This window comes from Saimiri boliviensis, chromosome 14 (genome assembly GCF_048565385.1).
Source record: "Saimiri boliviensis isolate mSaiBol1 chromosome 14, mSaiBol1.pri, whole genome shotgun sequence".
In the NCBI taxonomy this organism is placed as follows: Eukaryota; Metazoa; Chordata; class Mammalia; order Primates; family Cebidae; genus Saimiri; species Saimiri boliviensis.
Window position 1 is genome coordinate 4,546,198 of NC_133462.1, and position 22,935 is coordinate 4,569,132.

At 54.0% G+C, this 22,935-nt stretch overlaps 3 protein-coding genes across 6 annotated transcripts; 2 read left to right on the forward strand and 1 right to left on the reverse strand.

The window, feature by feature from the left end:
• Positions 1 to 276: 276 nt before the first annotated feature.
• TFPT (TCF3 fusion partner) lies at positions 277 to 8,661 on the forward strand. Its single transcript, XM_003944079.4, has 6 exons — positions 277 to 366; positions 1,272 to 1,530; positions 5,479 to 5,549; positions 7,410 to 7,479; positions 7,558 to 7,776; positions 8,507 to 8,661. Exons 1-6 carry the CDS (start codon positions 344 to 346, stop codon positions 8,624 to 8,626), a joined length of 762 nt encoding a protein of 253 aa, XP_003944128.1. The 5' UTR covers positions 277 to 343; the 3' UTR covers positions 8,627 to 8,661.
• Positions 8,662 to 8,713: 52 nt separating this feature from the next.
• Positions 8,714 to 18,012, reverse strand: NDUFA3 (NADH:ubiquinone oxidoreductase subunit A3). Of its 3 annotated transcripts, XM_074385991.1 has the most exons (6): positions 17,995 to 18,012; positions 17,809 to 17,907; positions 12,432 to 12,588; positions 12,135 to 12,209; positions 9,367 to 9,444; positions 8,714 to 8,864 (listed from the first exon to the last, which is right to left on the reverse strand). In XM_074385991.1, the coding sequence occupies exons 1-6, from the start codon at positions 17,995 to 17,997 to the stop codon at positions 8,773 to 8,775; spliced, it is 504 nt and encodes a 167-aa protein (XP_074242092.1). In that variant the 5' UTR covers positions 17,998 to 18,012; the 3' UTR covers positions 8,714 to 8,772. The 3 variants fall into 3 exon arrangements, with proteins under 3 accessions (XP_074242092.1, XP_074242093.1, XP_074242091.1); XM_074385992.1 differs by lacking the exon at positions 17,809 to 17,907; XM_074385990.1 differs by having other exon boundaries at positions 17,809 to 17,997.
• Positions 12,946 to 18,262, forward strand: OSCAR (osteoclast associated Ig-like receptor). 2 transcript variants are annotated; one of them, XM_074385989.1, is made up of 5 exons: positions 12,946 to 13,157; positions 14,138 to 14,170; positions 15,309 to 15,626; positions 16,522 to 16,803; positions 17,692 to 18,262. In XM_074385989.1, the coding sequence occupies exons 1-5, from the start codon at positions 13,121 to 13,123 to the stop codon at positions 17,826 to 17,828; spliced, it is 807 nt and encodes a 268-aa protein (XP_074242090.1). In that variant the 5' UTR covers positions 12,946 to 13,120; the 3' UTR covers positions 17,829 to 18,262. The 2 variants fall into 2 exon arrangements, with proteins under 2 accessions (XP_074242090.1, XP_074242089.1); XM_074385988.1 differs by having other exon boundaries at positions 15,336 to 15,626.
• Positions 18,263 to 22,935: the final 4,673 nt, after the last annotated feature.

Genomic DNA, 22,935 nt, shown 5'->3' on the forward strand with positions numbered 1-22,935 from the left:
CTGATCAGACTCACGGCCCGCTGTGGACCGATCCTGCTAAGCGGTGAATCGCTGTGGCTGGACGACGGGGCATCGAGACAAGAAGAAAGACTGTGGCAACTCTGAGGACTGGTTGCGGCGTTAGACGAGAAAGCAAGGCCTTTAAGTAGGGATTCGGGAGGGACGTGGGGGTGGGCGGAAGCGAAGCCGGAAACAAGAAACTACAACTCCCACAAGGCCTAGAGCCACGTCCCGCCGTCCTCGGCCGCGGGGCCTGATGGGACAAGTAGTTTTGCAAACGGCTTAACCTCGGGATTTACGAGGTTGGAAGTTGTGAGGCCAGGGGCTCCCGGAGCTCGCGGAGATGGAATTGGAGCAGAGAGAAGGGTAAGTGGCTGAGTCCTTGTGAAAAACTGCGAATCCCAGAAGACACTGCCCCTGCATTTGCGCGCAACCATATGACCTTTTACCCTGAGGGCTGATGGGGTTTGTAGTTCTTGCAGCTGCTTTACCTTAGAACCCTTTTATGGACTGAGATCTGCACTGGTGCATCCTGAGAGAGAAGGCTAGGGGTTTGTACTGCTGGATCTAAGACGAGGAGGTTGGAAGCCTGGACTCCTGCGTCTGGGTGAGGGTTGGGACTTGGACTCCCTTGGTCCTTGGAGAGAAAAAGTCTGGAGGTCTGGACTCTGGGATCCTGGGAGAGGGGATCAGGGCTTGAACCCTGTGGGTGCTGGGAAGGAGGGGCTGGGGACCTGGACTCCTGGGTCTTCTGAGGGAGGAGGGGCTGAGGGCTGGATTCTAGGGTCTGAAGGAGGAGGGACTAGGGGTCTGGACTCCTCGGTCTTCTGAGGGAGGAGGGGCTGAGGGCTGGGGGTCTGGACTCCCGGGTCTGAGGGAGAAGGGGAGAGGCTGGGGGTCTGGACTCCTGGGTCTGAGAGTTGGAGGAGTTGGGGGCCTGGACTCCTGAGTCTTGGGGCGGAGGGGCCAGGGACCTGGACTCCTGGGTTTGAGGGAGAAAGGGCTGGATGCCTGGACTCCTGGGTCTGAGGGAGGAGGGGCTGGGTGCCTGGACTCCTGGGTCTGAGGGAGGAGGGGCTGGATGCCTGGACTCCTGGGTCTGAGGGAGGAGGGGCTGGGTGCCTGGACTCCTGGGTCTGAGGGAGGAGGGGCTGGGAGCCTGGATTCTGGGATCTCAGGAAGGAAGGTGTGGGGTTTGGGCTGCTGGTTCAATGGGAAGAGGGGCTGAGGGTCCAGGATCCAGGGCTTCTGAGCCTTTCCTTGCCTCGTAGGACCATGGCAGCCGTGGGCTTTGAGGAGTTTTCAGCGCCGCCAGGCTCAGAGTTGGCGCTGCCTCCCTTGTTTGGTGGCCACATCCTGGAGAGTGAGCTGGAGACGGAAGTGGAGTTTGTGTCAGGTGGTCTGGGTGGCTCAGGGCTCCGGGAGCGAGATGAAGAGGAAGAGGCAGCCCGGGGTCGGCGGCGGCGCCAGCGGGAATTAAATCGCAGAAAGTACCAGGCACTAGGTCGGCGCTGCCGGGAGATCGAGCAGGTAGGTGAGTGCGGATCCCCGTTTTGGGGTCCCCTGGCCTAAATGACTGCCCCACGCCATGTCTGCCTCTCTGCATGCCCAGCCTTCCTTGGCTCGCTGAATGAATCTTTCACTTATTTATTCACACATTTAGCATCCGTATGTGTCTGGTCCTGTGTCAGGCCCCTCCATCTCCTGTGGAGGTTCCCTGACAACCCAGATGGGTGCTCTGATGTCTCCCAGGGGTCTCTCAATAGGTAGTAGAGCCAGGTGAAAGTCCAGGCTCTTCACATCTCCCATGCCCCTGCCAGGATTCACTCCTCTCGACCCATTCATTCTGATCCTCCATCCCCATGGCTGCCACTGCGAACTCCGATTTGTGTAGGGTGAAGGACTGCATCAGCCTCCCTGCTGAGAATGAGGGATGGCCCAGGCATCGTGGCTCATGCCTGTAATCCCAGCACTTTGGGAGGCCAAGGCGTGAGAATCACCTAAGGTCAGGAGTTCCAGACCAGCCTGGCCAACATGGTGAAACCCCATCATCTGTACTAAAAATACAAAAAGTTAACCAGGTGTGGTGGTGTGCACCTGTAGTCCCAGCTACTCCTGAGACTGAGGCATAATAATTGGTTGAACCCAGGAGGTGGAGGTTGCAGTGAGCCGAGATCATGCCACAGCACTCCAGCCTGGGCGACAGAGTAAGACACCGTCTTTAAAAAAAAAAAAAAAAAAAAAAAAAAAATCAATGAGGATGGAACATCATCAGGCAGGCTCAGATCCTGGCAGGCCAGGATCACCAGGGCACAAAGTTTGGAGACTTCTTTTTTTTTTCCTCGAGAGTGAGGAGGAGCCACTGAAGGGTTTTAAACGGAGGGACAGCATCAGGTCTGGATGCTTGAAACTCTCTGAAGACAGCTGTCTTAGTCTGCTAGGACTCCCATAATGCCTCACAAACAGGGTCCCTCAAGAACAGAAATTCCTGGCCAGGTGCGATGGCTCATGCCTATATTCCCAGCACTTTGGAAGTCTGAGGTGGATGGATCACCTGAGGTCAGGTGTTCGAGACCAGCCCAACCAATATGGGGAAACCCATCTCTACTAAAAATACAAAATTAGCCGGGCGTGATGGTGGGTGCCTGTAATCCCAGCTACTCAGGAGCCTGAGGCAGGAGAATCGCTGGAACCTGGTGGTGGAGGTTTTGGTGAGCCAAGATCAAGCTACTGCATTCCAGCCTGGGCGACAAGAGTGAAACTCCATCTCGAAAAAAGAAAAAGGAGTTCTGGAGGCTGGAAGTCCAAGGCAAGGTGTTGGCGGGCTTGTGAGAATCTGTTCCAGGCCTCTCCCCTGGCTTCTGGAGGCTGCTGGCATTCGTTGGCACAGAGAAACATCAGCCTGATCTCCAGCGTCATCTTCATATTGCTGCTCCCTCTGCGTGTCCCACTTTCCTGTTTATAAGGACTCCAGTCATACTGGATTAGGGCCCACTCGCTGGCTTCATTTTAACTTGATTACTTTTGTGACAACTCTGTCTCTGAACAAGGTTAGATTCTGAGGTACTGGGGGTTATGGCCTTAACACCCTTTTAGGGGGACGTAATTCAACTTTTTTTTTTTTTTTTTTTTTTTGAGATGGAGTCTCGTCTGGGGAGGCCCAGGCTGGAGTTCAGTGGTGCCATCTCAGCTCACTGTAACCTCCACCTCCTGGGTTCAAGTGATTTTCCTGCCTCAGCCTCCCAAGTAGCTGGGACTACAGGTGTGTGCCACCACAGCCGGCTAATTTTTGTATCTTTTTTTTTTTTTTTTTTTGAGACGGAGTTTCGCTCTTGTTACCCAGGCTGGAGTGCAATGGCGCGATCTCGGCTCACCGCAACCTCTGCCTCCTGGGTTCAGGCAATTCTCCTGCCTCAGCCTCCTGAGTAGCTGGGATTACAGGCACGCGCCACCATGCCCAGCTCATTTTTTGTCTTTTCAGTAGAGACGGGGTTTCACCATGTTGACCAGGATGGTCTCGATCTCTTGACCTCGTGTTCCCCCCGCCTCGGCCTCCCAAAGTGCTGGGATTACAGGCTTGAGCCACCGCGCCCGGCTAATTCTTGTATCTTTCGTAGAGACGGGGTTTCACCATGTTGGCCAGGCTGGTCTCAAACTCCTGACCTCGGGTGATCCACCCGCCTCAGCCTCCCAAGGTGCTGGGATGACAGGCGTGAGCCACTGCGCCTGGCCTTCAGCTTTTTCTCCTCCTCTTTGTTGAGGCAGGGTCTCACTTGGTCACCAAAGCTGGAGTGCAGTGGTGCAATCTCAGCTCACTGCAGCCTCAGCCTCCCAGGTTCAAGCAATCCTCCTGCCTCAGCCCCCAAAATAGCTGGGCCTACGGGCACACCACAGCCAGCTAACGTTTGTACTTTTTGTAGAGGCGGGGTTTCACCGTGTGGCCCGGGCTGGTCTTGAATTCCTCACCTCAAGTGATCCCCTCGCCTTGGTCTCCCCAAATATTAGGATTACAGGCGTGAGCCACTGCGCCTGGCCTCCACTCTTAATGATGGCATTGGGGAGTTCTGTGAGCGAGACTGGGGCATATTTCAAACTCTGCTTAACAGATGGACCCAGGCCCAAAGGGACTCAACTGGAGCCTCTGCTCTTAATCCAGCCCCCAGGAATAGATCCTATTACTCCTATTTACAAGTATAGAAAATTAAGGCTCAGAGACGTTAAGTAACACACCCAAGCACAGAGCTCAGCAGTGGCAGACCTGAGATTTTTTTGTGAGATGGGGTCTTGCTCTGTTGCCCAGGCTGGAGTGCAGTGGTGTGACTGTGGCTCACTGCAGCGTCCACCTCCTGGGCTCTAGCAATCTTCTTGTCTTAGCCTCCAGCCTCCCAAGAAGCCGGGACTACAGCCACCATGCCCAGGTACTTTTTTTCTTTTTTTGTAGTCATGGGGTCTCACTCTGTTGCCCAGGCTGGTGTCAAATTCCTGGCCTCAAGTGATCCTCCTGCCTTGGCCTCTCAAAGTGCTGGGATTATAGGCATGAGCCACCATGCCAAGCTAGAGCCAAGATTTGAACTCAGGTCTTTTTTTTTTTTTTTTTTTTGAGATGGAGTTTTGTTCTTGTTGCCCAGGCTGGAGTGCAATGGCGTGATCTCGGCTCACTGCAACCTCCACCTCCTGAGTTCAAGTGACTCTCTTGCCTCAGCATCCCGAGTAGCTGGGATTACAGGCATGCACCACCATGCCCAGCTAATTTTGTATTTTTAGTAGATACGAGGTTTCACCATGTTGGTCAAGCTGGTCTGGAACTCCTGACCTCAGGTGATCCACCCGCCTAGGCCTCCCAAAGTGCTGGGATTACAGGCGTGAGTCACCATACCCAGCTTTTTTTTTTTTTTTTAAACAGGGTGTCACTCTGTTGTCCAGGCTGGATTGCAGTGACATGATCTCAGCTCACTGCAGCCTCTACCTCCTGGGTTCAAGTGATTCTCCTGCAGGCACGTGCTACCATGCCTGGCTAATTTTTTGTATTTTTAGTGGAGACGGGGTCTCACCATGTTGGCCAGGCTGCTTTTGACCTCCTGACCTCAGGTGATCCGCCTGCCTTGGCCTCCCAAAGTGCTGGGATTACAGGCGTGAGCCACCGTGCCGGGCCCGGTATGTTTCGACTTAATGGGAGGTTTGGGCTCCCTGAGCAGGTAACAGTTGACCTAAGACTTGAGGGGTTGAGGAGTGAGCTGCATGAATGGCTGGGTGGAGGGTCCACTTAGAGGAACAGTATGTGGAAGGCCCCACAGGAGGACACTCAGGACCCGGCGTGGTGAGAGGGGAGTGGGAGGGATGGGAAGGTGGAAGTGCCTCAGGCCACAGGAGGGTCTTTGTCCAGTCTCCCCCAAGCTTAGCACGAGCTCCATTACACATCTGTTGAACGAATGAATGGGAGGAGTGGGATCCAGCTCATGTGAGTTTCCCACCCCGTAGGTGAACGAGCGGGTCCTGAACAGGCTCCATCAAGTGCAGAGGATCACTCGGAGGCTGCAGCAGGAGCGGAGGTAACCCCTTCTGTGCACACCCCCCCCCCCCGGGCCTGTGAGCTTCGGCTCCCAGATATTCCCACCCTCTCGTGTCTCCCCATTCCACTCCCACGAGCGCCCAACCCTCACAAGCCACAAGGAAGAGAGCCTGGAGATGAGGGCCTGGGGCTGGAAGAGTGGAATTCGATCTTGGAGGGAGGAGTGCTGAGCACTGGGGCTGAGGGAGGGCTGGGTAGAGTCGGCTGCTCCCTGTTACCTCTACCCCTAGAATACACCCACGTCTTCTCACTCCTCTGCTGCTACCAACCTGGGCCTGGGGACACAGCCTCTCACTTAGATTACTGCTCTCTGCCTCCCTGTCTCTCCCTTAGCCCAAGTCTCCTCTTTAAACAGCCAGGGCAAGCCCCACCTTTTCCTCTTTGTACCTGTAGCCAAGATTTTTTTTTTTTTGACACAGAGTTTCACTTTGTGGCCAGGCTGGAGTGCTGTGGCACGATCTCAGCTCACTGCAACCTTCGCACCTCCTGGGTTCAAGTGATTCTTCTGCCTCAGCCTCCCAAATAGCTGGGATTACAGGTGTGCACCACCACGCCTGGCTAGTTTTTGTATTTTTAATAGACAGGGTTTCACCATGTTGGCCAGGCTGGTCTCGAACTCCTGACCTAGGTGATCCACCCACCTCGTCCTTCCAAAGTGCTGGGACTACAGGCGTGAGCCACCACGCCCTGCCTTAGCCAAGGTTTTTCAGATCAGGAGAGTTTATGAAAGGGATCGGTGGCCTTTTGGGTGCTGAGTTAAGAAAGCCTGTGTGCATGCAAAACCTCCCTGAATAATTTTGCACAGCTACATGAGAATCAGGCTTTCCGCACTGTTGACCTGGAGCCCAGGCCCCTGGTTCTGCAAGCGTGGCCCGTGGACGGGCAGCATCAGGGCCACCTGGGAACTTGGTGCAAATGCAAGTTCTCCGGCCCTGCCAGTCCTTCTGAAATGTCAGACAGACCAAGCCTCTCCTCCACCCCTCCGAGGTGGCCCTTGGCCGACTCGGAGTGAAGGTGAACGTCGTGCAGCAGCGGAGCAGGCCCTGGCTCAGAGCGCCCCTCACACTTGCCTGCCTGCCGCGCTAGAAGCCAGGCGCTCACCCGGCCCTGCCAGCCCTGCATCTGCTTGGTGAGGCCTCTGCCACCAGCCTTTGAAGTTCCAGTCCCGGTATCATCCACCTCCTCCCCGCTTTTTGGCCGTTGTGTTTTGTTGGCTTCTTCACTGTCTGTCTACGCGGTGACCCCGAGTTCCATCAGCAACAGGGCCTTTGTTTTGCCCCCTGACGTACCCTCAGCACAGCCCCTAGAACAGCACCGACAGCAGAGCGGGCACTCAGAGCATGTGTAAAGAACAAGATCCGCCTGAAAAGCATCCTGGCCGGGCGTGGGGGCTCAAGCCTGTCATCCCAGCTACTCAGGAGAATCGCTTGATCCTGGGAGGCAGAGGTTGCAGTGAGCTGAGATCGTGCCACTGCACTCCAGGTTGGGCAACAGAGCAAGGCTCCATCTCAAAAAAAAATTCTAACTCACATATGAACGTTTCCTAAGTGCCGATATCACATGAAGTACTTTACAGAAACCCTCTGGTATCGCTGTGTCGGTATCACCACTGCAGCCCCCAGCGCAGCTGAGGCTGTCACCCCGTCTGCAGAGCAGGAGACTCAGCCTCAGGATGGTTGCCTTGTCTTGCTCCAGGCCTCCAATGCCAGAGCTCAGGACCTCCTGGGTCCAGGACGGCTTTGGCTTCGAGCGCCGTGGGAGCTGAGCTCTATCCTGTGGCCCTTCTTCCCCAACTGCTAGGAGATTAACTCATTCCAGTCGGTGGCTTCTCCCTGAGCAGGTTCCTCATGAGAGTGCTGGACTCCTATGGGGATGACTACCGGGCCAGCCAGTTCACCATCGTGCTGGAGGTGAGTGCTGGGCCTCCAGGACGGGCAGGAACTGGGAGCCCAGGACACACCATCACCGCTCCCGCTCCTCCCTGCCAGGATGAGGGCAGCCAGGGCACAGATGCCCCCACCCCAGGCAATGCTGAGAATGAGCCTCCAGAGAAAGAGGCACTGTCCCCGCCGAGAAGGACTCCTGCACCCCCAGAACCTGGCAGCCCGGTCCCCGTCGAGGGGCCCAGTGGGAGGAAGAGGAGGCGAGTGCCACGGGATGGACGACGAGCAGGAACTGCGCTGACTCCAGAGCTGGCACCAGTGCAGGTGAGGAAGGGGGACACTCAAGGGGAGGGCCTGGGGCTGGGCAGAGTCAAGTTCAGGGCTCCTGGGGCCTGGGGAAGTTGGAGAAAGGGGGTGAAGCAGGAAGTGTTGAAAGCCTAGGATCAGGCAGGGAGGTAGCTGGAAAAAGCAGGGCAAAGGCTTGGGTAGAAAAGTAGGCAAAGTTGGAAAAGGAAGGAGAAGACCTGGAGAAGGCTGGGAGGAGAGGAGAGGGAAGAATCAACGAGAGGGCAGAAGAGAAGGCCCGGTGAGGGGAGGAAAGTCAGAAGAGCATCCGGACCCAGGAACACCGGGATTGCCTCTGAGGTGTAAGGAGGAAGCTGACCGGCCTGGCAAGACGAGAACGGTGAGGATGGCCAGGTGCAGTGGCTCAGGCCTGTAATCCCAGCACTCTGGGAGGCCCTGGTGGGAGGTTAACTTGAGGCCAGGAATTTGAAACCTCCCTGAGGTCTCAAAAAAAAAAAAAAAAAAAAAAAGCTAGGCTTGGTTGGCCTGTGCCTGTAGTCCCAGCTACTTGGGAGGCTGAGGTGGGAGGATCACTTGAGCCTGGGAGGCAGAGCCTGCAGTCAACTATCATGGCACCACTGCACTCCAGCCTGGGCAACAGAGTGCGGGCCTGTCTCTTTAAAAATCAAAACAAAACGAAAACAAAAACAGTGAAGCTGATGGGATCTTCTCGATTCCCAGCTGACTAACACTTCGTTATCTCCTGCAGATTAAGGTCGAGGAGGACTTTGGCTTGGAAGCGGACGAGGCCCTGGATTCCAGTTGGGTTTCTCGGGGTCCAGACAAACTGCTGCCCTACCCGACCCTAGCCAGCCCACCCTCTGACTGACCCATGCCCAGTAAACTGACCCCGCACTCACCCTGGCCGCCGTCTCCTGTTCCCACCTGTGATCACACACATGCTCACATTCTGGGGTTGGTTTTCACATTTTTATTGGGAGCCGAGAGAGGGCCCGCCTTGGTCAGTGGAGGTGCTCACAGGGTCTTCAGCCACTCCAGGCTGGGCCCCTGGGGGTCCTGGGGGTGGCTGGGTATGTCGGGCATGTTCCCATCATCACGGACAGGCACTGTGGGACAGGAGGGGGGGCCACTGAGACCAGCACGTCTCTAGGGCCTGGAGAGAAGAGCTGTCTGTCGATTTATATTCAGAGAGGGAAAGGGAGACGCCAGGGGGTGAGAGGAGGGTAAGGATCAGAGAATCAGTGATGCAGAAGAGGCAGGGAGATACAGAGACCGAGAGACATGGAAAACTGGAGAGACAGAGAGAGAGACAGAGACCCCAAAGAGATGGGGAAACAGGACAGAAACCTGTAAAGATGGAGACCGAGAAAACACCACAGACAGCAACCCAGAGAGGGACAGAAATCTGGAAGGTAATAGAAACTGGATGCACAAACACAGAATAGTGTACGAATTATATCTCAATTCTTAGAAAGTTCAGCAGGGGGAGTACAGGCAGCACTGCTGAATGTCTGACCTCTGCTTAGGAAAGACCTGCCCATAACGGCCCCGGCCCCAGCACAGGGCAGCTGGGCCCATCCCAGAGATCCCTGCAGGGCCCCCACTTACCTGGGTAGTTGTAGGGCGTGGCCTTGTTGATCATGACCGAGTACTTGAAGTAGGGGCTGATTGGGGGCAGAATTACAGCTGTGGAGAGACACAAGTGTGAGGCCCAGGGGAAGGCAGCTCTCTGAGGAGAGGCGAAGAGACGCTGAGCATTGGCAAGGGGAAGATAAAAGTGCAAAGTGGGAGGGCCAGCACCCCCAGGAAGATCCTTGGTACCCTGGGATCCCTATTCTAGTTAGGAGGGTTTAAAACTCTTTTTTGGGGAGTTAAGTGGAGGTAGGGGTGGGAGCCCAACACAGGTACATGGGGCCTAGAAGACGGAGCAGTGGGGTTGGTCATGGAATGAGTGCATTAGCGTTCATCATGGAGCATCCTGGGGGTGGTGTCACGGGACTGTTCCTTAGAAATCAAGATTGTTACAAATGGCCGGACGTGGTGGCTCACGCCTGTAATCCCAGCGCTTTGAGAGCCCAAGGTGGGCAGATCGCCTGAGGTCAGGAGTTCGAGACCAGCCTGACCAATATGGTGAATGAAACCCCATCTCTACTAAAAAACATAAAAATTAGCTGCATGTGGTGGTGGCGCATGTAATCCCAGCTACTCAGGAGGCTGAGGCAGGAGACCCTCGAGCCTGGGAGGTTGAGGGTGCAGTAAGTCCGGATCGTGCCACTGCACTCCAGCCTGGGTGACAGATTCCATCTCAAAAAAAAAAAAAAAAAAAAAAAAAAGACTGTTACAAACTGGAGGAGAAAGGGCTCCACAAACAACGGTCACTGAGGAGTCATAGTCCATCTTAGTGGGAGCCAAGAGTCCTGGGGGATGGGGCACAGTACATAAAAGGAATGTTCCAGGCCCACAACGTCTGACAGATGGTGAGAGCCAGGTATGTAATTTTGTATCTTCCAGGTAACCACAGTAAAAATAAAAGATACAGATGAAACAAATTTTAAGAAACATACTTAATTTGGTACATCCAAAACATCACTTCAGTGTAATCAACAAAAGATTATTGGTAGTTTACACATTTTTTTTTTTTTTTGAGATGGAGACTCCCTCTATTGTCCAGGCTGGAGTGCAGTGGCAAAATCGCTCACTGCAACCTCAGCCTCCTGGGTTCAAGCCATTCTCCTGCCTCAGCCTCCCAAGTAGCTGGGACTGCAGGCATGCGCCACCACACCTGGCTAGTTTTTTAATATTTTTAGTAGAGACAGGGTTTCACCATATTGGCCAAGCTGGTCTCAAAACTCCTGACCTTGTGGTCTGCCTGCCTCGGCCTCCCAAAGTGCTGGGATTACAGGCATGAGCCACTGTGCCTGGCCCACACTTTGTTGTACTAAGTTTTTGAAATCCAGTGGGTTTTATACCACCTCAATTCATACCAGCCCCACTTCAAGTGGTCAGTGGGCCAGGTGTGGCTGGTGGCTGCCAGCTGCCATATTGAACAAATGTTCAGAACCTTACTTAGTGCCTGGCTGGTGGACCAGCAGTACTGACAAGACCTGGAAAGCTCTTCAAAAATGCTTGAATCCCAGGCCTCACCCCAGACCTACAGAAACAGAACCTACAGTCTGGCTTGGCCCAGTGGCTCATGCCTTAATCTCAGCACTTTGGGAAAGTGGATCACTTGAGGTCAGGAGTTCCAGACCAGCCTGGCCAACATGGTGAAATCCTTAGCCAGACATGGTGAGTGCCTGTAATCTCAACTACTCAAAAGGTAAAGGCTGAGATAGGAGAATCACTTGAACCCCAAAGGCAGAGGTTGCAGTGAGCTGGGATCATGCCACTGCACTCCAGCCTGGAAAACAGAGGGAGGCTGCATAGAAAAATAAATAAATAAATAAATTAGATGGGCGTCTGTAATCCCAGCTATTCAGGAGGCTGAGGCAGAAAAATCCCTTAAGCCCAGGAGGCAGAGGTTGCAGTGAGCCAGATGGCGTCACTGAACTTCAGCCTGAGTGACAGTAAAACTATGTCTCCAAAAAAAAAAAGAAAAGAAAAAAAACAAACTACATTGGCCAGGCGCGGTGGCTCAAGCCTGTAATCCCAGCACTTTGGGAGGCCGAGGCAGGCGGATCACGAGGTCAAGAGATCGAGACCATCCTGGTCAACATGGTGAAACCCCGTCTCTACTAAAAATACAAAAAATTAGCTGGGCATGGTGGCGCGTGCCTGTAATCCCAGCTACTCAGGAGGCTGAGGCAGGAGAATTGCCTGAACCCAGGAGGCAGAGGTTGCGGTGAACCGAGATCGTGCCATTGCACTCCAGCCTGGGTAACAAGGACGAAACTCCATCTCAAAAAAAAACAAAAACTACATTTTACCAATCCCCTGCCCCCACCCCTATAAGGAACTCCAGTGCTGATTAAAGTGTGAATAGCACAGTTCCACAACAGAGGTTTTCAATCTGGAAGGCGTATTAGGATAACAGGGGGATTTTCACAAGAGGCAGCAGATTCCCCAGCCCAACCTCCAACCAAGCCAATTCAATTCAGAATGGGAGAGGGGAGCTGAAAGGGAGGAGGAGGATCTGGACTTTATTTTTGGTGTTGAGGTGTTGATGCATTAAGTAGGGTTGAGAACGTCTGATTTAGGGAAGTTAAGAGCGCGTTGGGTAGATGGAGAGGAATGCGGGGGCGATGGTGGAGAGTTATAAAGGGTATGGGGATAGACAAGGGGACTCGAGGACGGCAATAGGGCTTTAGGTGTACAAGATGGAGCGATGTGGAGGGACGGGGTGGATGATGCAAGTTTGCGCTTGGAGACTTACGCACCGAGGGTCCCGATGCAGAAGGACACGACCAGTACTGGCTCCTTGTCCCAAGCATTCTTGAGGAAGGCGCGGAGTCCTGGAAAAGTGGCGAGGAGTCACCCCTGCAAGGGGCTGCCCCCGTGACCTCTAACCCTCTCGTGCCACCCCTGCCCTGGAGGAGCCCCCTAGTGGCTTCTGCCTCACCCTCCAGCACAGACCCCATCGCCTCCACCACTTCCCCGCTGCACCTTAGTCCCAGGACTGCTTGGAGATTCCCGGAACTACCCGAGCCCCGCGCGCCACCGGCACTTGCACTTACTCGCGGCCATCTTGGTCTCGGCGGCGGCGACAACAACGGAGAGCACTCTGGGAGTTGTGGTCTCAGCGCGAGACGCCGCTAGTGGTTGCGCGTGCGCCCTGGAGCAGAAGTGGAGGCGAAAGCCAGGACGCGGAGCACTCTGGGAGTTGTGGTCCCTCTGCGCGAGGGGCCGCTGTCAGAGTCTCGCGTGCGCAAAGCGGTGGTAAAGGAAGTGGTGCCGGGAGCAAGCGCAATCCTGACTTTGCGCACCTGCGTGGGATCTCCTTATTTTAGGTTCTTAGTTTTAAAACAGACATACAGATATCTTTCTATCCGTCTGTCTATATTTAAAGACATGGTCTCACTCTATCACCCAGGCTGGAGCGAGGTGGCATTATTATTATTTTTTTAGACAGGTTCTTGCCATGTTGCCCAGGCTGCTCATGAACTGGGGTGAAGCGATCCTCCCATCCCCGCCTCCCAATGAGTATTTGTTTCTAGAGTTAACTTAATGAACACCACAGGTTATGACTGACCCCCCTGCTAACTTTTTCCGTGGTGCTATGGGGCTATGACACAGTCACCCATAGGCCCCCACCTCGCTTCTCTCTTCTCTACACTGGGCTCTAGGTCTGGCTTTCCGATGTTGCCTCATTTCCTGTGAGGAAAGAGCCAAGCTCTGTCGGCAGCTGCAGGGATATCTGCCCACCATGGCCCCGGTGCTGATCCTCCAGCTGCTGACCCTCTGTGAGCTGCCCCTTCCTCCTCCCTGGGTTCCTGGCTGGGGTAGGGGGCAGAGAGAGAGGCGATGGAGACCCACACACCCTGGAGGGGGACCAGGAGCACTAGCTGGGGGTTTGGGATTCTAGATCCAAATAAAGAACAGGACTGGGTCCCAGACCCCTGGGTCCTAAAGCAAGAGAAGGCAGATTCCCAAAAGAGGAAGGAGATGGGGACAGGTCTCTCTGGATCCTGAGGCAGGAGGGCAGGGGACGGGGAGGACTCCTAGAATCTCACATGGGACGGGGATGGAAGCCAGGACTCCTACTTCCCTGGTGAAAGGGGGCTGGGAACAGAGCTCGTAGCTCCTGAGAGAAGAGGGAAAGAGAGACTCAGACTCCTGAACCAGGAGAGGAGAAACTGCGATCATTGTCTCCTGAAAAGAGGGAGTTCAAGGGCCTGAACTCTTGGGTGCCCAGGCCAGAGGGGTCTGGGTTCAGACGTCTTCAGTAGCTGGGTAATGGAAGTCTGCATTTCTGCCTGAGTCAGGACGAGGGAGGGATAAGATTCTTGTTTCCCAGAGGAGAGAGGAACTGGGGACTCAGATTCCTGGGATACCAAGGAGACGGGGCTGGCCACAAAAGGCTTTGAAAGGAACCCTTTGCTGGCTGAGGTGGCTCACTGAGCCTGTAATCCCAGCACCTTGGGAGGCTGAAGCGGGTGGATCACCTGAGGCCAGGAGTTCAAGACCAGCCTGACCAATATGGCGAAACCCCGTCTCTACTAAAAATACAAAAATCAGCTGGGCATGGTGGCAGGCACCTGTAGTCCCAGCTACTTGGGGGGCTGAGGCAGGAAAATCACTTGAACCGGGGAGGCAGAGGTTGCAGTGAGCCGAGATCGTGCCATTGCACTCCAGCCTGGGAAACAGAATGAGACTCCTTCTCAGATAAAAAAAAAAAAAAAAAAAAAAAAAAGGAAGGAACTACCCCCTAAACCTTTTACAGGGCCCCTGTGTCACACAGACAGCACTCCGTCTGGTGAGTAGCCACCCCATCCACTCTCCTTTATGTCACTGACCCTGCTTTTCCAACTACTCAGATTTTATTTTGGTGCCCAATCCCATCCTGACGTCCTTGTTCTCCTCCCTCCCTCCATTCCTTCCCTCTTTCCTCATTCCCTTTAGTGGCCATTATTTAAAATCGGAGTTCTGGCTGGGTGTGGTGGTTCACATCTGTAAGCTCAGCACTTTGGGAGGCCAAGGTGGGAGGATCGCTTGAGCCCAGGAGTTCGAGACTAGTCTGGGCAACATAGTGAATGCTTGTCTTTACTACTACCAATAATAATTTAAAAAACAGCCTGGTGTAGCAGTGTGCGCCTGTGGTCCCAGGAACTCAGGAGGCTGAGGCTGCAGTGAGCTGAGAACACGCCACTGCACTCTTGCCTGAGCAACAGCAAGACCCTGTCTCAAAAAATAATAATAAATTAAAAAAAAAAATAGTCTGGGCACAGTGGCACCAGGTTGTAATCTTAGCACTTTGAGAGGCCAAGGTGGGAGGATTGCTTGAGGCCAGTAGTTCAAGAGCAACCTGGTCAATATAGGTAGACACCCCCCATCTCATTACTTTAAATAATAATAATAAAATTACAGACTTCTGGGACCTGACACTTTGAAACTATGTTTACAAACTGTGGAGTGAAGCTGTGAAGTTTCTGTCCTGCCCCAGTGATGTGCACCTGGTTTTTTTTTTTGTTTTTTGTTTTTTGTTTTTTTGTGAGACAGTCTTGCTCTATCGCCAGGTGCCAGGCTGGAGTGCAGTGGTACGATCTCAGCTCACTGCAACCTCCGCCTCCCAGGTTGAAGCGATTCTCCTGCTTCAGCCTCCAGAGTAGCAGGGACTACAGATGCATGCTACCACGCCCAGCTAATTTTTGTGTTTTTTTTTTTTTTTTTTTTTACTAGAGACGGGGTTTCACCACGTTGGCCAGGATGGTCTCCATCTCTTGACCTCGTGATCCACCTGCTCTTAACAGGCCTTAACTGTAGTCCAGCCTCTCCCTGATTTCACCAACAGGGAACTGAGGCTGAGAAAGGGGCAATAACTGTCCAGGGTGATTTTCCTCTTTCCCCAACTTCTCTTTCATCTTCTGGGGCTCCCAGGAGGTCCGAGGACCCAGGCAGCCCCATTCATTCCGTCCCCCCAGCTTCATACCCCAAGCCATGGCTGGGAGCTTGGCCAGCTACGGTTGTGACCCCCGGGGTCAACGTGACCTTGAGGTGCCGGGCACCCCAACCCGCCTGGAGATTTGCACTTTTCAAGTCTGGAGAGACCGATCCCCTTCTCCTCCGGGAAGTGTCCTCAGAGCTGGCGGAGTTCTTCCTGGAGGAAGTGACTCCAGCCCAAGGGGGAAGTTACCACTGCTGCTATGGGAAGCCAGACTGGGGACCCAGTGTCTGGTCCCAGCCCAGCGATGCCCTGGAGCTGCTGGTGACAGGTGAGGTCTTGGGGTCTCAGAGGAGAAGGGGGTGGAACAAGGGAGGCAGGGGAAGGACAGAGAGATACAGGGAAAGAGACACAGAGTGAAGAGAGCAAACTGATAGTTTCCCAGACAAGGAGAGAAAGAAATATAGTGGGGGGGGGGCCCGGGGAGTCGGGGGAGAGAGAGAACGAGAGAGAGGGAGGGAAGGCTGGGAAGAGAGAAAGGGGAGAGAGAGACGGGGGTGAGGAGAGAGGGGAAAGAGAGAGAGGCAGAGATAGAGAGAAGCAGAGAGAAAGGGAGGTACACTGCAGAGAGAAAGGGAAAGAGACAGAAAGCTACTCGGGAGGCTGAGGCAGCAGAGTCACTTGAACCCGGGAGGCGGAGGCTGCGATGAGCTGAGACTTCGCCATTGCACTCCAGCCTGGGCAATAAGAGTGAGACTCCGTCTCAAAAGAGAGAGAGAGCGAGAGAGCGAGAGAGAAAGAGAGCGAGCCGGGCACGGTGGCTCACACCTGTAATCCTAGCACTTGGGAGGCCGAGGCGGGTGGATCACAAGGTCAGAAGTTCGAGACCACCCTGGCTAACACGGTGAAACCCCGTCTCTACTAAAAATACGAAAAAAATTAGCTGGGCGTCGTGGTTCGAGCCTGTAATCCCAGCTACTCGGGAGGTTGAGGCAGGAGAATGACTTGAACCCCGGAGGCAGAGGTTGCAGTGAGCCGAGATCGCGCCCCTGCACCGCACCTGGGCGACAGAGCGAGACTCCGGCTCAAAAGAAAAACAAAAGAGAAAGACAGAGACAGGGACAGGGGCAGAGGCAGAGACAGAGAGACAGACAGAAACAGAGAGAGCGAGAGAGGCAGAGAGAGGAGAGAGCGCGAGCGCCCACGCGGCCCGCTCCCGCCCGCAGAGGAGCTGCCGCGCCCGTCGCTGGTGGCGCTGCCCGGGTCGGCGGTGGCTCCCGGCGGCCGCGTGACCCTGCGCTGCGCGGGCGGCCTGCGGAACGTGAGCTTCGTGCTGTACCGCGGGGACGTGGCGGCCCCGCTGCAGTACCGCGACTCCGCGCAGCCCTGGGCCGACTTCCCGCTGCCGGGCGCCCGCGCCCCCGGCACCTACAGCTGCTACTACCACACGCCCTCCGCGCCCTACGTGCTGTCCCCGCGCAGCCCGGTGCTGACCGTCCGCGCCCAAGGTGAGGGCCCTGCGGCCTCCCTCGGACCCAGAAGCACGGGCCCCAGCCCTCCTCCCTCGGACCCGGGAGTCCAGACCCAGTCCTCCTCCCTCGGACCCGGGAGTCCAGACCCCACTCCCTCCTCCCTCGGACCCAGGAGTCCAGGCCCCAGCCCCTCCTCCCTCAGACCCGGGAGCCCAGGCCCCAGTCCTCCTCCCTCAGACCCAGGAGTCCAGACCCCAGTCCTCCTCCCTCAGACCCGGGAGTCCAGACCCCACTCCCTCCTCCCTCAGACCCGGGAGCCCAGGCCCCAGTCCTCCTCCCTCGGACCCAGGAGTCCAGACCCCAGTCCTCCTCCCTCAGACCCAGGAGTCCAGACCCCAGCCCTCCTCCCTCAGACCCAGGAGTCCAGACCCCAGCCCCTCCTCCCTCAGACCCAGGAGTCCAGACCCCACTCCCTCCTCCCTCGGACCCAGGAGTCCAGACCCCAGCCCTCCTCCCTCGGACCCAGGAGTCCAGACCCAGTCCTCCTCCCTCGGACCCAGGAGTCCAGACCCCACTCCCTCCTCCGTCAGACCCGGGAGCCCAGGCCCCACTCGCTCCTCCCTCGGACCCGGGAGCCCAGGCCCCACTCGCTCCTCCCTCGGACCCAGGAGCCCAGGCCCCAGCCCCTCCTCCCTCGGACCCAGGAGTCCAGACCCCGCTCCCTCCTCCCTCAGACCCGGGAGTCCAGGCCCCCAGCGTCTCCCCCCTCAGACCCACGAGTTGAAGCCTCCATCAGCTCCCCCTCAACTTTCAGACTGGGGAGTGAGGTCCCTAAGTCCACCCCAGGGGCAGGAACCCTGGAGTTCAGGGCCCAGCCTTCTGGGCCCAAGCGCTGACAGCCCCTCTCCCCCGCTCCGCCCGCAGACTCCAGCTCCTCCGACTACACGAGGGAGAACCTGGCCCGGCTGGGGCTGGCCGGTCTGGTCCTCATCTCCCTGGGCGCGCTGGTCGCTTTTGACTGTCGCAGCCAGAACCACGCACCTGCTGGCGTCCGCCCCTGAGCCCAGGGGCACTGCAACCCCAGAAGACTTCCAACCTGAGTGGCAGAGAAGCCGGGACCCTGGGCTGGACTGTCCTTTCCTGTGGGAGATGGGTCAGCGTCGGGGGAGAAACTGTAGGGAAAGGAGCAGAGGCCTCCGGAAAAGCGGGAGGCTCTGCACAGCTTACCATTCTTGAAGGCAGCTGTTCTCGCACCCTGAGGCCGAGGGCCAGGAGTCTTAAGTTTTCAGCCTCCTTTGTTTCAACTTATCCAGAAACTGCCCTTTCCCACCCACCCCCCACCACCCCCGCCTGTGAAGTCCTTGAAAGGGGAACTATAGATGTTAATTCCGCAGACTGTTTGCTCCAGGCTTTGGGCACGGCGCCCGCACTCAATAAAAGCAAGCTGCTTCTGCTTTTCCGGGCGGGGCAGTCCCTTAGCCGCTGTTAAACTGCATACCTGTCTCTGAGTGCCCATTTCATCCGTCTGGGGACAGACCCGCACTTTCCCGCAGCGGCGGGGCCCTGCGGAACCATCCTTCAACACACCCCACCCCCACCCCCCACCCCCGCCCCCGCATTGCCCTGGGCTGTGGCTTCTTTCCCGGCCTCTCCCAAGGAGCAGCTGAGTGAAAGACACGATCAGTGGTTAAGGCTTCCGAGCCAGGAGACGGGGGTTCGAATCCCAGCGCTGCCATCTACTCAGTGGAGCATTCGGAAAGTGCCCTTCCCCAACTCTCTCTCGCCTTGACGGTAACATGGACGCACTAATAAAACCTACTTCATAGAATTGTTGTAGGATTCAGTGGGTAATACACATCAAACACTTAAAACAGTAGCTGGCTTGCAGTAAATTCTCAGTAAATGTTAGCTATCCTGTAACACCGATTTCTACCAGACTCAGCGCCCAGAGGAAGGTCTCACCTTTTTTTAATCAAGCATAATCAAGCACAATTTTTTTTTTTTTTTTTTTTGAGAGAAAGTCTCACTCTGTCACCCAGGCTGGAGTGCAGTGGTTCAATCTTGGCTCACTGCAACCTCTGCCTGCTGGGTTCAAGTGATTCTCATGCCTCAGCCTCCTGAGTAGCTGGGATTACAGGTGCGTGCCACCATGCCCAGCTAATTTTTGTATTTTTAGTAGAGGTGGAGTTTTGCCATGTTGACCAGGGTGGTCTTGAACTCCTGACCTCAAGTAATCCACCCGCCTTGGCCTCCCACAGTTCTGGGATTACAGCCATGAGCCACCGCACCCCTCCCTCCCTTTCTCTTCTTTTCTTTCCTTTTTGTGAGATGAGCCGTACTCTCTTGCCCAGACTAGACTTCAGTGGCATGATGAAGGCTCACTGCCACATCAATCTCCCAGCTTAAGTGATCTCCCCACCTCAGCCTTCCAAGTAGCAAGAACCACAGGTGCAGGCCACCATACCTGGCTGATTTGTTTTTACCTTTTTTTTTGTAGAAACAAGGTCTCTCTATGTTGCCCAGGCTGATTTCCAACTCCTGAGGTCAGGTGATCCTCCGGCCTCGGCCTCCTGAAGTGTGGGGATCATAGCTGTGAGCCACCCACGCAGGCTCCTTCCTCCTTTCTCGACTTGCGCCCTAATTTTGGTGGAGCACACAAGTTCTTCTACTTTTGTTGTTTTTCAACTTCTCCCTGCCCTTTTCCCACTTTATGGAGAAGAGAGTGACTTCCAGAGCTTGGACAGCCCAGCTGCACCATGCTGGGCAAACTGGAGCAGTGTGCAGACCCTCTGAGTTTCCATCTGCGAAAGGGAAATCCAAAAATATCTACCTGTCCGTCCTCGAGAGAAATAAATGAGGCAACATGTCCCCAACACACGAAGAAACATTAGGAAACCTTAGATCAGAGGTTTTAACTCCTCTGACCCCAACCCCTCCTCTTTTTTTTTTTTTTTTTGAGACGGAGTTTCGCTCTTGTTACCCAGGCTGGAGTGCAATGGCTCGATCTCGGCTCACCGCAACCTCCGCCTCCTGGGCTCAGGCAATTCTCCTGCCTCAGCCTCCTGAGTAGCTGGGATTACAGGCACGTGCCACCATGCCCAGCTAATTTTTTGTATCTTTAGTAGAGACGGGGTTTCACCATGTTGACCAGGATGGTCTCGATCTTTCGACCTCGTGATCCACCCGCCTCAGCCTCCCAAAGTGCTGGGATTACAGGCTTGAGCCACCGCGCCCGGCTTTTTTTTTTTTTTTTTTTTTTTTTTTGATATGGAGTTTCGCTCTTGCTGCCCAGGGTGGAGTGCAATAGCGTGATCTCAGCTCACTGCAATCTCTGCCTCACGGGTTCAAGGATTCTCCATCTCAGCCTCCCAAGTAGCCGGGATTACAGGCATTTGCCACCATGCCTGGCTAATTTTTTGTATTTTTATTAGAAACAGGGTTTTGTTATGTTGGCCAGGCAGATCTCCAACTCCTAACCTCAAGTGATCCGCCTGCCTCGGCCTCCCAAAGTGCCGGGATTACCGGCATGAGCCACCGCACTCAATCCTGTTTTTATTTTCGAGATAGAGTCTTGCTGTGTCACCCAGGCTGGAGTACAGTGGTGCAATCTCGGCTCATTGCAACCTGCGCCTCCTGGATTTAAGCAATTCTCCTGCCCCAGCTTCCCAAGTATTTGGAACTATAGGTGCGTGCCACCACACTCAGCTAATGTTTTGTATCTTTAGTAGAGATGGGTTTTCACCGTGTTTGTCAGGCTGGTCTTGAACTCCAGACCTCAGGTGATCCCCCTGCCTCGGCCTCCCAAAGTGTTGGGATTACAGGTGTGAGCCACTGCACCTGGCTAGTTGAGAGGAGAATTAAACAGATATGGTCCTGGTCCTCATGGAGAGTAGAGTCTACCAGAAGTTTTCTGGAAAAGTCTTAGATTAAACATTCTTTTTTATGCCTAACCTCCCTCAGCATGCATTCAGTATTAAATAATTTGTGCAGGAGGTGGGTTTTATGAACAACAAATGAAAAAGAATAAAGAAAGAAGGAATAAAAAATGTGTAATACCAGGCACAGTGGCTCATGCCTGTAATCTCAGCACTTTGGGATGCCAAGGTGGGTGGATCACAAGGTCAGGAGTTTGAGACCAGCCTGGCCGATATAGTGAAATCCCATCTCTACAAAGAATGAAAAAATTAGCCTGGTGTGTTGGTGCATGCCTGTAATCCCAGCTACTTGGGAGACTGGGGCAGAAGAGCTTCAACCTGGGAGGTGGATGTTGTAGTGAGCCGAGATCGAACCACTGGGCTCCGGCCTGGGCAACAAGAGCAAAACTCCATCTCAAAAAAAAAAAAGTTTAACGATTTTTCTTCTCACTTGGGGAAAATATGGAAGTAAGATGTTTAGTCTGAACAGGATCCCTCTGAAGATGGTGTGTCCACTGCTTAAATAGCTGTGCAAAGTTAGTGCCACCACAAGGGGGCAGCCCTGCGCTGGCACTCTGGAAATCTGGTACTTAACCATCCACGCAATCAGAGGCTTGAACCACAGCTGGGCTGAGTCTTGGCCGGTCTCTTCTGATCCTCCCAGCACATAAGAGGATTGGGGCGGCGGGGTTTGGAGGAGCTGCTTGGAGGCCATCTCCCTTTTACCTCCTGCGATATTGTGATATAGTAAGAAATACATGTTTGGTCTTCAGCTCTGGTTCCAAAGACCCCCTTCTCACCCCATCGCTCTGGAAATTCCAAAAATCCCTGGTGAGAAGCGTTATCTTTTGTTATTCCCAGCACTTTGGGAGGCTGAGGCAGGTGGATAACTTGAGGTCAGGAGTTTGAGACCAGCCTGGCCGACGTGGTGAAAATCCATCTCTACTAAAATTATAAAAACTAGCCAGGCGGAATTACGAGCCTGTAATTCCAGGTACTTGGCAGGGCTGGGGCAGGAGAATCACTTGAACCCAGGAGGCAGAGATTGCAGTGAGTTGAGATCACACCACTGCATTCCAGCCTGGGTGAGACCCTGTCTAAAAAAAAAAGCAAAAAACAAAACAGAATGTGGTTTGATAAGGTCATAAACTAAGAATATTCAAAAGACTCAATGTGTTTTATATCTTGTGTAGTATGGAGATCTATGGATATTTATTACAGCGACCAGTGTTCCATTCTCTGGTTCCATAAATCTGTCCTTTGAAGTATAATTTGCATAAAATAACCTGTAGGAGTCCAAAGACATTAGAAATTATTGCCAGTATTGCAATCACTATTTTGAAGGAGAAACCATGGTGCCATTTGGCGGTCTTACTTAATATTTCGTTGCCCTAGTAACAGTCTTATGATTGACGCCTGAATTTCTAAGCAGAATAAACACTTGTAAAAACAATTATGTTAAATCAGAAGCCATGCATTGATGTGTGTGTCTTAGTCTGTATTCTGTTGCTTAGAACAGAACACTTGAAACTGGATAACTTAAGAAAGAAAAGCAATTTGTTTCTTGTCGTTATGGAGGCTGGGAAGTCCAAGATGGAGGGGTCGCTGTCTGCTGAGGGCTTTCTTGCTGTTGAGGACTCTCTGGAGGGTCCCGAGGTGGCACAGGATATCACAGGGCAAAGGCGCTGAGTGTACTACTCAGGTCCCTCTTCCTTTTTTTTTTTTTTTGAGATGGAGTTTTGCTCTTGTTACCCAGGCTGGAGTGCAATGGAGTGATCTCGACTCACTGCAACCTCTGCCTCCTGGGTTCAGGCAATTCTCCTGCCTCAGCCTCCTGAGTAGCTGGGATTACAGGCATGCGCCACCATGCCCAGCTAATTTTTTGTATTTTTAGTAGAGACGGGGTTTCACCATGTTGACCAGGATGGTCTCGATCTCTTGACCTCGTGATCCACCCGCCTCAGCCTCCCAAAGTGCTGGGATTATAGGCTTGAGCCATCGGGCCCGGCCCAGCCCTCTCCCTCTTCTGATAAAGCCACCAGTCTCGCTCCCAGGGTAAGCCATTAATTCATTAACTCATTAACTCATTAATTCATGAATAGATTAGTTCATTTGTAAGGAAAGCATCCCCATGACTCAATCACCTCTTAAAGGCCTCACCTCTCAATACTGCCACATTGGGGATTCAGTTTCAACATGAGTTTATTTATCTATTTTAAAATATATTTTATTTATTTATTTATTTATTTATTTA

Excerpts from the sequence above, each read along its gene's own strand:
- TFPT (XM_003944079.4), top strand. The coding sequence starts at position 344 with ATGGAATTGGAGCAGAGAGAAGG. Across the intron at positions 367-1,271 it reads GAATTGGAGCAGAGAGAAGG|GACCATGGCAGCCGTGGGCT; the intron begins GTAAGTGGCTGA and ends CTTGCCTCGTAG. Across the intron at positions 1,531-5,478 it reads GCTGCCGGGAGATCGAGCAG|GTGAACGAGCGGGTCCTGAA; the intron begins GTAGGTGAGTGC and ends CCCACCCCGTAG.
- OSCAR (XM_074385989.1), top strand. The coding sequence starts at position 13,121 with ATGGCCCCGGTGCTGATCCTCCAGCTGCTGACCCTCT. Across the intron at positions 14,171-15,308 it reads CACAGACAGCACTCCGTCTG|GCAGCCCCATTCATTCCGTC; the intron begins GTGAGTAGCCAC and ends CCGAGGACCCAG. Across the intron at positions 16,804-17,691 it reads GCTGACCGTCCGCGCCCAAG|ACTCCAGCTCCTCCGACTAC; the intron begins GTGAGGGCCCTG and ends CTCCGCCCGCAG.
- NDUFA3 (XM_074385990.1), bottom strand. The coding sequence starts at position 17,997 with ATGGTAAGCTGTGCAGAGCCTCCCGCTTTTCCGGAGGCCTCTGCTCCT. Across the intron at positions 12,589-17,808 it reads TCAGGGGCGGACGCCAGCAG|AGGGACCACAACTCCCAGAG; the intron begins GTGCGTGGTTCT and ends CCCCTCGCGCAG. Across the intron at positions 9,445-12,134 it reads CTTCTGCATCGGGACCCTCG|CTGTAATTCTGCCCCCAATC; the intron begins GTGCGTAAGTCT and ends GTCTCTCCACAG.